This window comes from Xenopus laevis, chromosome 9_10L (assembly GCF_017654675.1).
Source record: "Xenopus laevis strain J_2021 chromosome 9_10L, Xenopus_laevis_v10.1, whole genome shotgun sequence".
Classification (NCBI taxonomy): domain Eukaryota; kingdom Metazoa; phylum Chordata; class Amphibia; order Anura; family Pipidae; genus Xenopus; species Xenopus laevis.
This window is the reverse complement of record NC_054387.1, coordinates 112473267-112488426: the sequence shown is the minus strand read 5'-3', so window position 1 is coordinate 112488426 and position 15160 is coordinate 112473267. Positions and strand designations below refer to the sequence as shown.

The 15160-nt window shown below is 37.4% G+C and overlaps 1 protein-coding gene across 1 annotated transcript in view; it reads right to left on the bottom strand.

The window, feature by feature from the left end:
* Positions 1–2648: 2648 nt before the first annotated feature.
* The window catches only part of LOC121397879 (uromodulin-like), a 30391-nt gene continuing 17879 nt past the window's right edge, over positions 2649–15160 (bottom strand). Inside the window, exons 9-18 of the mRNA XM_041575897.1 lie at positions 13496–13510; positions 12599–13411; positions 12370–12498; positions 11578–11780; positions 9855–10009; positions 9211–9456; positions 7320–7479; positions 6906–6984; positions 4095–4157; positions 2649–2887 (exon numbers count right to left, since the gene is read on the bottom strand). Coding sequence (XP_041431831.1) covers positions 2823–2887; positions 4095–4157; positions 6906–6984; positions 7320–7479; positions 9211–9456; positions 9855–10009; positions 11578–11780; positions 12370–12498; positions 12599–13411; positions 13496–13510 — 1928 coding nt within the window. The 3' untranslated portion in view covers positions 2649–2822. The remainder of the gene's footprint in view (positions 2888–4094; positions 4158–6905; positions 6985–7319; positions 7480–9210; positions 9457–9854; positions 10010–11577; positions 11781–12369; positions 12499–12598; positions 13412–13495; positions 13511–15160) is intronic.

Genomic DNA, 15160 nt, shown 5'->3' with positions numbered 1-15160 from the left:
ACTTTTCAAATTCTTTAATATGGAGAAATGCACAGATAAACGTAAAGAATTATAACATAATCAAAACTAAAAGAAATACAAGCACTAAAAAAAATGGTGACAAAACGCATGCAACTTTTTTTCAACTTACCTTTACTACTAACCCCCTAAGAATATTTCTTCTTTTTTGATGACTTTTAGAAGGGACAATTTGGAACATACGGGATGTCATATTAAAGGATCCCTAGCAATTTGTCCCCATTTAGCAAAACCTTCCTCATTGTCAGAATTTTTGTAATACAAACATTTATTGATACCTGCTTTTGGCAGTAGTGATGGGCGAATTTGCGCCGTTCGCGAAATTCGCGAAACGGCCAAAAATTCACGAAACGGCGCCAGCGTCTAGTTTTTGATACCGGCGCCAGTTTTTGACGCTGGCGTCCGTTTTTTCGAAAACATTTTTTTTTGGGCGTTTCGCAAATTTATTCGCTGGCAGCGAATCGCGCAAATTCGCCGCGAATTCGCGCCTGGCGAATAAATTCGCCCATCACTATTTGCCAGTTTAGTGGAGGGTATTTGAGCAGTTGAACTCCTTTATGGTTTGTAGAGGTAAATGATGATCAGCACTTTTAGCATATTTAGATGACTTAAAAATAGCCAAACACGGTCATAAGTAGAAATATGTCAGAAAGAATAAACTGTGTATTTATATGGGCAGAAAATGAATAGTGAATCAGTCCAACATTTTTATTTTAACCAAATTGAACGGTGTCATTCTAATGTAGCTAAAGTATCTACAGTCATCTGAAGTATATACATGTATATATGTGTGTGTGCAAATGTTATCTTAAGTTCTTCTTTGTGCCTGTTAGTTTATATTTTTGCAAAGAACATTTATTACTGTTTGGAACAATGTTCTGACTGAGCTTAAATTGTAGTGTTTGACATAAAGAAACCTTGATCTCATTCAGGTTGATATGTTTCTATGTCTTTATTTCTCTCTTGTTGGAAGATGTCTTCTGCATTCTTATTAATTGAAGATATTGTTGCCGTGATGTTAGGTAGAAAAAAAGAAGAACTGGAAAAATCAGTTTTAAGGCAACATCTGCATCTAAACGACTCTCCATCCCTTCGCTACTAAATTCTCTCTTATTGCATTCCAGATTGATAACTGATCATAGACTTCAGAATATGAAAGTATCCAGTTGGCGCTAACACATGCTTTTCTTTAGGTAACATATTAGGGTAGGTGTAATAACAAAAGCCAGATATTTCCAAAGGCCCATAACAAAATCATTTTAGGGGCCCCTTGACCTTCTGGCATTTCTCTCCCCGTCAAATTATATGTTAAAGGGATTCTATCATGATTTTTATGGTTTACTTTTTATTTCTAAATTACACTGTTTACATTGCAAATAATTCACTGGACCATTTAAAATTTTATTCTTGAAACAACAAAAGTGTTTAGCTGTAATATTAGCGTGGAGGCAGCCATCCCAGTGCATTGTGCCTGATTCTACATTTTGAGAAGAAGCCAGCACTTCAGGATGGAACTGCTTTTAGACAGTTATTGTTTCTCCCCTTCTCATTGTACTTCAATATGGCCCAAGCCTCTCTAGCCCCACCGAAGCAGGAAAAAGCAGGGCACACTTTTAGCAATGCAAACTAATCTTTCAGCAGAGGTGTCAGGTAGTTGCTATCTGGTTAGCTGCTCATTGTTCTGTTGATAGGCTGCTGGTGGGCTGCTGGGGGGAATGGAGGGTGATATCACTCCAACCTGCAGTGTAGCAGTAAAGAGTTACTTAAGTTTCTCAAAACACAAGCCACATGATTGGGGGCACCTGGGAAATGAACAGCATGTCTAGCCCCATGCCAAATTTTAAAATTAAATATTAAAAAAAACAGTTTGCTCTTTTAAAAAAACAGATTTCAGTGCAGAATTCTGCTGGAGCATTTTTAAACAAACATTACATGACACTATCTCTTTAACGTGCCCTGCAGTTCAGATATAAATATATACTTTAAAGGATAAGTAACCCTTTGAAACAAATGTAAATTTATAAAAATTGCTATTCTAAGCACTTTTGCAATTTACATTCATTATTTATTTATTCTAAATTCCAAGATATTAAAGAATACATGTAATGTTAATATGAATATATTTTGTTACAACAGCACCATCTGCTGGTCATTTTCTGATCAGTCTGAACACCAAATAGTCAAGGAAGTTGTCAGGAAAGAGGCTGCTCTTGATTTTAAATGCACCACAAAGGCTGGGGATTAAAATCTCTCGTCACTTGAGCTCCTGATTTAAGGGTAAGTGCACCATTGTCTACTCAGTCACATTGGTTGCTAGGGAACTTGATTTTAAAATCACTACAAACTTATAATGCTCACATAATGTATGACTCGTACAATGAGGGAACTTGACGTAGCAAGTGAGCTTACATATTTTGGCCAAAGTGTGGTACTAACTTCGTTTTTTATAACAATTATTTTTAAAGGCAAACTGAGTGCTGGCAATTTTTCTTTTTTTTATGTATTTTTCCAGCTGATCTTTTTAAACATAATTTAGTTGATTTCTATTTTCCAGTATTACATTTGCTAGTTACCAGATACTAGAATGTTTTAAAAGGAGGGGGCGAAAAAATTCAATCACAATATTTCTAATGTTTAAATTCTTTAATATTGTTACACAACCTTAAAAAATGAAATCACTTATATGAATGTATTGCCCCCAAACCCACCATATTCTTAACTAGTATTAAAATGACATCTTTCATTATATGCATTGTTTTTAAAGCTATATCACATGAGAAATCACATTCAAAGCAAGTAAGCGATTAACAAGCAAACAGCAAAAGTAAACAGAGAATTGATGTTAAGGAGGTCAGTGATGGAACTGCAACTGGGGAAAAAAGAATAAAAAGATAGATTAACAGAAATATATATATATATATATATATATATATATATATATATATATATATATATATATATATAAACATATGTACATACACATATATACAACTGCTATATATATATCTATATGTTTTGAATGTAACTATATAATATAGTAGTAATATAGTAGTATAGCATGAATAGTTACTAATAGTAACTGTATAAAATTACAGTGACAGTGTCCAAAGGGTAAACAGGAAGAAGTGGGTTCTAGTGATGGGCAAATAAATTTGTCAGATGCAAATTTGTGGCAGGTACTGCCCCCTATCACTTCTACATATTTGTGCACCCACTAGCCCAGTGCTGTTCATTGTCAACAAGACATCACAAAGAGGATTAGCCCCTGCTGTTGTCTCCTCCCTGTAGACTATACAAGATGCAGACCCTCTGGGTAGCTGGGGATTTGCAAAAATTTGAGTGGGTTCACAGGTGACCTGCAATTTTGCATGCAAGCTGTGGCCTGCCATTTTAAATACTGTACATAACAGGTCACCCTTGGTTTGGGGGGGGCTGAGAAATATTTTTGCATGGGGGCCCCCTTACACCCCAACTGAGTGGGAACAGTTATTGAACACTTACTGCACACCCTGTATACATATAGTTTGAGGGGGCTGGAATATGAGCAAGATAGCTTGGGTAATGGGGAATGTGGTTATGACATTAGTTGTAGGGATGTAGCGAACCGCCGAGTATGTGTTCGCGAACGCCGTTCGCGAACACCGGCAAAAAATGCGAACAGTTCGCGAACTGTTCGCGAACTTCGAACATCCGAAAATCGTTCGATTTTAGCGATCGAATGGTCGAACGATTTTGACGCGAACGCCTATTGGCGAACGTCGCGCGACGTTCGCGAACTTGCGGCGGACGCGAACAGTCGAAGTTTGCGCGAACTAGTTCGCCGGCGAACAGTTCGCTACATGCCTAATTAGTTGCAAGTTGTTCTATGACTATTGTAAAAGAAAGAGAATGTGCTACTTGGAAACACATAATAAAGGGGGAAGAAATAAACGAGTTTCATAAAACATAACATTACTGATTAACTCCTGTTTACTTGGAGTTGAAAAGATGGGACTCATTTAGGAAGCACAATGTGGTGACACTTCCCCTTTAATAGAATTGTTTTATATTTGGTACAACTGTGAAATAAAGCTTACCTCCATTTGAAGAATGGGCTTCAGGAAGCTTTGCGGGTGCAGGTGCGGGTTGCATTGATGCCCCTAATAAAAACAATATATATATATATGTAAGCAGATGTAATTTGTCCCAAACTGAGACCCTGAATGTATTATACTTTTATAGAGGTATAGGATCTATTTTCAATAATGCTTGGAATCTGGCATTTTTGTAAAGTCCAACACCATGCTACTGAAATCATGAAAATGTAAAAAAAAATACAAAGTTTTAAGAAGATTTCTCCTTACTGGGGGTCATTTATAAAGTTTGTGCAGAGCATATTTTTCGCAAATGGTTGTATTGTGCATGTTTTTTCCTGAACGCTAATATATTGCACTGCTCTGCCCGTCTTTCCGTTTTTTGCGAATTCGCAGTGTGAATAAATTGTCGCAAATGGCGCGCAAATGAGGAGTTTGCGCAAGCGCACCCAATGTGCGAGGTTGTTGTGCGCGAAAATAGCATTGACAGTAACTTAAATTCGCAGTTTGCAAAACTGTTTTGCGAATATTTTATCCGCCACCAAAGTTGTGGCGTAATTGATTCGCAAAGTGTGCGCATAAAGATTTGCAATTTGCGAATTGTGACATATTTATAAAGCCCCTTTAGACATTCGCATTGTGAACAAAAAATTCGCAATTTTTTTTGCACCCTCTTATTCAGCTTTATAAATATAACCATGCGCAGGGCAAATATATTCACTTTGCGAACCAATCTGCCCTGCGCGATGTTTATAAATGACCCGTGTCTTCTAACCTACTACAGTTAAGTTTACCTCCTTATGTTCAAGGGTGCTCTATACTTTGCCCTCCTCCCCTTTTTTTAAATGGAATGACTATCTGTCAAAAGCTTACTACATATCATGCATTTTTCTGAGACAGTTCTCCTGACCCTTCACGTCATTGAACACTAAGGGGCTGATTCACTAAGGGTCGAATATCGAGGGTTAATTAACCCTCGATATTCCACTAGGAATTTAAATCCTTCGACTTCGAATATCGAAGTCGAAGGACTAAGCGCAGATAGTTCGATCGAACGATCAAAGGATTATTCCTTCGATCGAACGATTAAATCCTTTGAATCGAACGATTCGAAGGATTTAAATCCAACGATCGAAGGAATATCCTTCGATCAAAAAAAGTTAGCCAAGTCTATGGGGACCTTCCCCATAGGCTAACATTGACTTCAGTAGCTTTTAGCTGCCGAACTTGGGGGTCGAAGTTTTTTTTAAAGAGACAGTACTTCGACTATCGAATGGTCAAATAGTCGAACGATTTTTACTACGAATCCTTCGATTCGAAGTCGTAGTCGAAGGTCGAAGTAGCCCATTCGATGGTCGAAGTTGCCCAAAAAAACCTTCGAAATTCAACGTTTTTTTACTTCGAATCCTTCACTCGAAGTTAGTGAATCGGCCCCTTAGTAGTGAATTTGTGATGGGTTTGTGCTAAACTGAAAGCCTGCAGGAACAGCGACAGAACTGTTGGAGTTCTACTCCGAAGAGATGTGGCATGTGTCTGGAGCCAACGCTGAAGTGGGCACAACACGGAGTGAAGTTTTATGTTTACTTCTTCGGCTTAATATGAACTTTTACTATACTATGCTATACTTTTACTATAATGCAGACAAAGTTGTGCTGATTCTAACACTAATGGGCAGATTTATCAAAGGTCGAGGTGAATTTTCAAAGTTAAAAACGAATTTCAAGTTATTTTTTGTGTAGTTAACTTTGATTCGAAGTTGAAAAAAACGTTGAAATTCGAATATCGAAATGTATCTCTTTAAAACTTCAACTTTGACCATTCGCCACCTAAAAGCTGCCGAAGTGCTGTTTTTAGCCTATGGAGGCGATTGGTGGAGATCAAATTTTTTTGGGGGGAAAACTTCGAATTGAAGTAGATCGAAGGCGCTATTCCTTCGATCGTGCGATTCGAAGTAGGCCGAATTCGGACCACTTCGACCCCCAAAAACCTCTATTCGGTTAGTCTTTTTTAATTTGAAGTTCGAAGTTTTTTTAACTTCGAACTTTGACCCTTGATAAATATGCCCCTAAATGAGTCATTTACCTTTCCCATGGGAACACGTACAAGAACATTCACTTTCCAAGCATTATGTGATTAAACTACCAATGTTTGAAGAATCTTTTTCTGCAGAGTTTCATATAGTTAAAAACCTATTAACTTTAATGATCTATTAACCTTTAATTTAATATGTCAAATACATTTTTGCACAAGATGTTTGCTCTCTAGTTAAGCTGCCCATGCTTAGGCTGATATTGTCTTCTTACTCTCCCACTCCTTACTCAGCGACTGAAGAATGGGGCTAAAGACACAGCCTCCCAGACTAATATCTGATCAAGCATGGTGTAGATATATATTGGGTGAGTTTAAAAATGCAGGCCATATGGTTTTTTCACAATGGATGCATGGGCTCCTGCATAGTGATGGGCGAATTTGCGGCGTTCGCGGAAAAAAATTCTCGAAACGGCGCCGGCGTCAAAAACGAGACGCCGGCGCCGTTTCGAGAATTTTTTTTCGCAAACACCGGCGCCTGTTTTTGATGCCGGCGAATTTTTTCCACTAATTTTCGCGGGCATTTCGCGAATTTATTCGCTGGCGGCGAATCGGGCAAATTCGCTGCGAATTCGCCCATCACTGCTCCTGCAGGATTGCTCAGATCAGTCCAATATAACCCACTACCTGAATGGCCAGATAAGGCAAGGATCCTACTGCTGCATTAATGGCTATCTTAAATATCCGGGTGTTGTTTCCATTATGCTTATAAATTACACATTTTACCTGTGTTATATATAGGACCAAGTGTTAAACTCTGTGTGTCATTATTGTTATCTATAGAAGAGGACTTCATCCTACAGACCTGAAAAAGAGAACATGTGTAAGAAATATATGGCATTTAATAATTATGTACATATAACATTTATCCATCTGTTTTTCTTGAAATTGAAAATTTTCTTGAAATTTTCTTGAAATACAAACAATGTTATTTTGCCGTTTCTCACAAAAGTAAATTGTGTTGGAAAATCTTAACCTGTGCTATAGCTTTGCTTGAGTAATTTAAACAGAACTTTGAAAGCTCTCTCTTCAGAATGAAAAATTAGCAGATAACTCACATAACTGTTCTTCCTTTCCTCCCTCCGTATAACAAGAGCATAATAAAGCAAATCACACAAGAAAGATTTCGTTCCCACTTACAGGAATGCAGATTTCAGTTGATGTATCACACATGCGGATCTGACAGTGTAAAAAGAGTGTGTTGTAGCCAACGAACTTGAAGAGCTGAACAGAAAATCTACCACTGAGGGATTTTCCATTCTCTTCCATAAAAACTGTAGGGTCATTAACATTAGGGCAACTATGGAAAAAAAATATGAAAAGGAACAAGATAAGGCATACAGTACTTAAATATAAAATAACTATCCTGTGACTGTTTTGAAGCTAAACTTGTAGGACCACTGCTCTACCAGTTTCTAAAAAGCCCAATAACTTGCAAAAACACAATTAATATTTGTTTTATATTTATTTTACAGGGTCTAGGATGCACCGGAACTGGAATTTTCTGGATATGGGGGTCTTTCTATGTTACTATAAGTCTACAAAAAATTATTTAAATATTCAATAACCCCACTAGGAATGTATTTGCCACCAATGCGGTATCCAGGGCCGGACTTTCGGTGAGGGCGGCCGTCATCCATCGCCCCCTCCTTCTTAAAGGATAGCACGTATGCGCATCCTTTCTTCTTGCTGGAGCACTACCGCCTAGTGGCTAGTGCTCCGGAATTAAACTAATCGGCTGTGCGACTGGGCGGCATGCCGTCCCTAAATTTATGCCGCCCTAGGCCCAGGCCTTTGCAGCCTCGCGGGAAATCCGGGCCTGATGGTATAAGATAAGGGATCCAATATACCTGTACAGGTATAGGATCCCTTATCCGGAAACCCGATATCCTTAAAGCTCCGAATTACGGAATGGCTCCCATAGACTCCATTTTATCCAAATAATCAACATTTTTAAAAATTATTTCCTTTTTCTCTGTAATAATAAAACAGTAGCTTGTACTTGATCCCAACTAAGATATAATTAATCCTTATTGGAAGCAAAACCAGCCTATTGGGTTTATTTAATGTTTACATGATTTTCTAGTAGACTTAAGGTATCAAGACCAAAATTACGGAAAGATCCGTTATCCGGAAAACCCCAGGTCCCAAGTATTCTGGATAACAGGTCCCATACCTGTACTATATTTATCCAGACAACAGGTACTTCAAAAAATATCTCAGAGAATTAGAACCAACAATGCATCAATCATGGGCCTATTTGCAATAACAAAAATCATTTAGATATTAATCAATCATACTATGAAAAAGGGAATGAATGGCATATGATTAAATGAATCCATTATTAATGGTTTCATTGCGTGAAAATAAATTCACTAGTCTTGTTTATGACCTAGGGGCCAATTCACTAACTTCGAGTGAAGGATTCGAAGTAAAAAACTTTGAATTTCGAATTTTTTTTTGGGCTACTTCGACCATCGAATGGGCTACTTCGACCTTCGACTACGACTTCAACTTCGAATCGAAGGATTCGAACTAAAAATCGTTCAACTATTCGACCATTCGATAGTCGAAGTACTGTCTCTTTAAGACAAAAATTCGACCCCCTAGTTCGCCATCTAAAAGCTACCGAAGCTACCGAAGGTCCCCATAGGCTTTCCTAAGTTTTTTTGGTCGAAGGATATTCCTTCGATCGATGGATTAAAATCCTTCGAATCGTTCGATCGAAGAATTATTCCTTTGATCGTTCGATCGAACTATTTGCGCTAAAATCCTTCGACGGTTAATTAACCCTCGATATTCGACCCTTTGTGAATCGGCCCCTAAATGTTCTGTATTTCATTTATGACCTGCGTTCAAGTAACCTTTATACCACTGATATGAGTATTTCTGTGCAGAGCACCCTATTACCGCCAGGATTAACACTTAAATGTAAATTAAATTAAGAAAATCTTTTTCATATTTCTTTGGACAAATAACAAGCCAAAGAAGGTCATTTCTATTCACTGATAGTCATAAAATTCTTCCGCACTTGTTCTTTATGATGTAATATTTGACAGGGTGCCCACTGTCTCTCGTAGGTGTTGCATAACAGTCCTTCATTTGTAAGACAAACTGAGGTTCCTTTGTTTCTTCCACCATTACTCCAACATACAACACGGTTTCTGTGCTTAGCCATATTTCTGATCCCTCGTAGGGCCTCGAATAATCCCAATTTTGAAAAAGGGACATTCTTGCTGTATAGGATCCAGTTCCACCAACTGAAATATTGACAGAGCTATAAAAAAATTAAAACATGTTCTAATTATAATGCGTAATAACCACTTAGTTAATTTTATCACCCACAATTGCTCCTAATTGTAACTAATGCTTGCGACAGCAATAAAAACTGGAAGTCTAGGGGAGAAAACATGGCAATTAACCCTCAAAAATGCACTTTGCTCACTTGCAGTCGTAAATGACCCCTTATGTCTTGAGACAGAATCGCTTATACTTCATGTAAGATTGTAAATTAAAACAAATAGCTTTGGGATTGTAAAAATGTGTATTTCTGTAATTTGCAGTTATTATTTCAGAAAAAAATATGCTTTAGAAAACGGGTGCATTTCAAAATGGAGTAATGGAAGTAAGCTCCTTGCTCTACAGAACCTGTAGCCAGTATCTTTTTTTCCGTACCTGAGAACTGGATTTATTGCTGTCCACAGACTGACTTGCATGTTCCGTTCATAAGAGCAAAAAACTTCCAATGCTATCTCACCCCTCTGAATCATTTCATCAGATTTTGGAGAAACATATACGGTATTTATATATGTAAAATGTGTTGCATTAACCTAAAAAAATGTAAACTGTGTTAGTTCAATGAAAAAAATTACTTTTCTTTTTAGATCAAATAGGGATCCACCAAATCCATTATTTTGGGATTCAACTCGAACAATTCATGAAAAATTTGATTGAATCACAGAAGTGATTTTAAGGGTTCGGATTTGGTTTGGCCAGGCATTTGGATTAGACCGAATCCTGGCCAAATCCTGAACCAAAGCTTCTTTTCAGTGCCTAATATCAAATTAAATATATTCGTTAATATGACCCATATCATTTACCAGCCTGAATGCATTCCTTTATTTCAGACACATGAATGCCATAAAAAATGTAGTCATTCAGAAAAAAAAACGTCCAGGTAAGTGTTTTCTAAGATTGGTAAGCATTTTTGATAAATTAAGTAATAAAATAAAATAATACAATTTGTATTTATAACATAAACAATAGCTTATAAAGGAGATGCTTCAAAGGCTTGATCCATAGCTTCACTAAGAATCAGATGAATGCCACAAACCTCACATGGCATTTGGTAGAACCTGAGTTTTTATTATAGGGCTGATCATGTTGTGATTCATTTTTATTATGTTGAGTAAAGTCCACATTATAAGTTTTAATTAGAACTTAGAATAATATTGAAGCTAGTCTTTTATATTGGATAATGTAAATCCTAAAACGGTTGGTATGGTTAAACTCATAAAAAGCCTATTAAATAAACAGTGACATTTGGTCATCTTGCAATCCATTTAATTAGTTTAGTAAATGCATGTAATCTATAGCATTGAGTTCGACAATGGTGTCAATGTAGGGTTGCCACCTGTCCTTTTGGAAAGGCTGCCCACGTCAAAACTGAACGCCGGTTTTCAAATTACGAAAGCTAGGCAGGACTAGTTGTGATTGACATGGTGATCATCCACTTGCCGCATCATAGACCCACCCTGTGACATCATCACCCACCTCTTCAATACCAGTGCCAGATCCAGTAACTTTATCATCCCGCCTGGAGTTAAGGCAGGGAATGGTGGCAACCCTATCTCACTGACTTTTCAATACACTTGTAGACACCCAAAACAGAGATAGTTCATTGTAGTATAACTTGCCCTTAGCCAGTTTATTTAAAGCTTCTTTCAAGATGAAGAAAGCAAAACAAAATAAAGAAAATAAAACACTGTACCTGCCCTGCTCTACCTTATATAAAGGTGGCTTTCCTGTCTATTATGGTGTGAGGGAATATTGCCCAAGCCCCTTAAAAAACAGAATTCTCTTAGGAAAACACAGGGACCATTCAGCACTGTGGCTCTCATTCTTTATTACATTCAGGAAGAGCTGTCTATCCTTCACACATCCAAAAAAGAGGGGTGTGGGAGCACACCCATTTTACCTGTAGAAGCAGCTCTGCTCTCAGCTACCACTTTATTACCTGGCTGTGAATGGAAAGGTAACACTATTTCTCTTAGGCACCCCTCTGCAGCCCATATAATGTACCTTAAACCCATACTTCCTTGTACCTTTCTAGGCTGTCCTGCTACAAATCCTAGTTCAAAACATTTTAAGCTTTAAAACTGCACATTTTTTTTTTTACCTTAATTTGACCTCCACAGAACCCTCTTTGTGGCACCATGTCAATTTTAACCATTTGCATATCTTCTCTTTCGATATAAGCCTTGCAGCCATTATCTTTTAAATGTACAGTCGATGTATCCATTCCCATCTTCTCCAGTAGGCATTTTCTATAGGAGAGTCTCATTAGGCTTGTGCTGCATGTCAACTTAGGAAGAGGGAAATCTGTAATGATGAGAGAGAATGCAATGCACTACAGGTGTAAGTATAGTTTATTATAAAACTAAACAACTAGCTTTAAAGGTCATGTAAAGGCAAAAAAATAAAATCCCATTTGTACTTTCTTTAATAAAAAAGAAACCTATCTCCAATATAATTTAATTAAAAAATGTGTACCATTTTTATAAGAAACCTGACTGCATGCAGTGAAATTCTCCCTTGATTTACTGCTGTGGATAGGAATTGTCAGATGGTCCCTAACTGCTGAGCAGGGAAACAATCATACTTATGAACAGCAGGGGGAGCCCCCACCTTACTTCCCAGTCATGCAGAACTCAAGCAGCTTTGTTTATGACGATCCCTAAGCAGCCCAGACCACACTGAGCATGTGCACAGTCTTAGTCTTGCAAAGATGTTTAACAAAGTAACAAGATGGTGACCCCCTGTAGCCAACTTTGAAAGCATAAATCATTTGTTTGATTAGGCTTCTGGTGCAGTAAGTTCATGTTTATATTTAGTATACAAAATACAGCATTTCTAGCCTTATTCTATTTTAGACTTTATATGCCCTTTAAGTAAATGTGTGAATAAATACCTTCATGTATGTCGCCATGTATATCATCAGAATGTGTGCAGTAACAGCCCAAAACTCCGTTCACTCTCTTGCATTCTTCATCGTGAGAACAGTACAGAGATGAACAATTTAGCATTTTTAGATTTGGCTCTGTATAAAAAAATAACACTCTTAGTTTGACCTGTACTGAAAGGTGACCATATTCACCTCCTGAAAAACGAGGGGGGGGGGAAATCACTTCATCACTTACCAACACAGTAGGCTGAATTGCATGATGGGGTTCCAGTCAGTTTATACACATAAAAATCACCTGGACAGGCTTTAATTGAAACAGAAGAGCGCCAGTTGCAGCAATCTCCCCAGTTTGAACAAGTTGTGCGATTTACTATTCCGTCTTCTTCTATTGGATGAGTGCCATTCAGCCATATTGGACTAGATGTGCCACATCTTTGTTCCGCTATACAATATTCAGGAATCTTCTGATCAGTTTTTCCTTGAAAGCGATACCAACCACTAAGATAATTATCACAATGATACCAGTAGTAGTCATAATAATAATAATAGCCTGGAGGTTTATTATCCAGACTGCGCCATGGTTCATCTAGTACTGTATGGTTAGAACATGGATCTGAGCAGGTGTAATGCCCTTTGTATTTAATGCACTCTGTGTTGGGGTCACATGGTGTTCCTTGTTGGCATTCATTAACTTCACAGAAATAACCATCTCCAAAATATCCATATGGGCATCTACAACTGTACCAACTCCAATAATTGAGGCAAAGAGCCAAAGGGTGGCAGTTATTAAGATCTTTACTTGAACATTCATCAATGTCAACACAGCCTTCTTCAGTATATTTCAATCCACTATAACATGAGCAGTTGTAAGAACCTTCTGTATTCTCACAATAACCATTACACCGATTGAGCCAGTAATCTTCACATTCATTGATATCATAGCACTGAATTCCATCACCTCTAAATCCTTTTTTGCAAGTACATTCCTGATAGCCACCAAACTCCTCACATGTAGCATTTGGGTGGCAGTCAGAGTTGGAACATTCCCCTGTAGATCAAACAAAAACGGGGTTACCTGCTAATAAACCCCTGGTAATACTTTGTAGGTTGTGTTGAATAGTGTATTACTTACCTGTCAGTGGCAAACCTGAAAAAGCAATGTAGACAAAGTAAGTATATACAGTATAGCTACATTTATTTATAAATACAGATATCTCAACTATGACAATGACGACATATTTTATTAATCTTATCATTAGTAACAAATAACAACAGAAAAATAACTAATCAAATGGGAATCAAAACATTTCTTAATGATAAGATGCAAAGCTTTCTCTAAAAGTGTCAAATGGTCAGCGCCGTTTCTGACGAAGCAGCAGCCTGAGGCTTGTAATGTCACCCCCTCGCCATCTTACCTTTCCGGGGTGGATGCAGCAAAGCTAGTGCTCTCTCACACTAGTAAAGCCGAATTTCTGGTTTAAAAATCGGAAATTTGGCTCTTAAAGGCACCAGGAGTGGCTTTTTGCTGCCCCTGGAAAACAATCTGGTGCAGCCTCCTGAGGCGAGTTATTCAACTTGCCTCATTGGCGGAGCGCCCCTGCAAATGGTACAATATTTTTTGAGTAGTTTAACATCACATTGGCTGAAATGGCGGAAGAAACTATTGATGAAACCCAAGATTTATTTGACCCCATTTCCTTACTATGACTCTTTATGTATTCCCAGACCCTGGGTCTCATTAGGTAGCTTTTATTAAAATACAGGTATAGGAGCTATTATCCAGAAACCTGTTGTCCAGAAAGCTCTGGATTACCAGAAGGCCATCTTTATAGACTCCATTTAAATCACACAATTAAAATGTTTAAAAATTATTCTCTTTTTTCTGTAATAATAAAATTGTACATTGTACTTAATCCCGACCAAGTTATAAGAGACAAAACAATCTTACTGGGTTTAATTTATCTTTCAATGATTTTAAGCAGACTTAAAGGAGAACTATCACAAAAAAATTCATATAAAGCTTCAGTATACTGAAATAAGAAACGTTGTAAATACAATAAATTAAATATTCGGCATAATTTCTTAAATAATCAAGTTTATGTTCACTCTCGCTCTTTAAATATCTGTTTCTCTTCATTCTCTCTTCATGCAGGAGTTGGGTGTCAGATATTCATTGACAGTTAGATCCAATATATGTTATAGGGGGGGCTTCCTTTCCCAGCAGATGTATTAGAGCTTACTCAAATAACTAATTCCAGTACAAACAAAATCTAACAAAATAACTGCCTTTTGCACACATTCTGCATGTCGAGAGACAGTATTTCTGGTGATATTAAAAGAGTGAGATCTAATACATCTTCTAGGCAAAAGGAGCCCCCCTATAAGAGATATTGGATCTAACTGTCAATGAATATCTGACACCCAACTCCTGCATGAAGAGAGAATGAAGAGAAACAGATGCTGAGTGACGATAAACTTGATTATTTCAGTAACAGTATGGAATTTTTAATTGATTGTATAGATTTAGTTTCTTATTGTATTCTTAAGGTTTGGTGATCCAAATTACAATAGAGTCTATATCCAGAAAACTATAGATTTCAGACATTTTGGATAATAGATCTCAAACCTGTACAACCCAAAGCATTGCTCTACTGCAGTGACCCCCAGTGGCACATGAATAATATGTTTCTCACGAAGCCCTTGGATGTTGCTCCCAGTGGCCTCAATGTGACCTTAGTTTTGAATTGCAAGCTTGGAGGCAAGTTTTGATTGTATAAAAACCAATTTTACTGCAAAA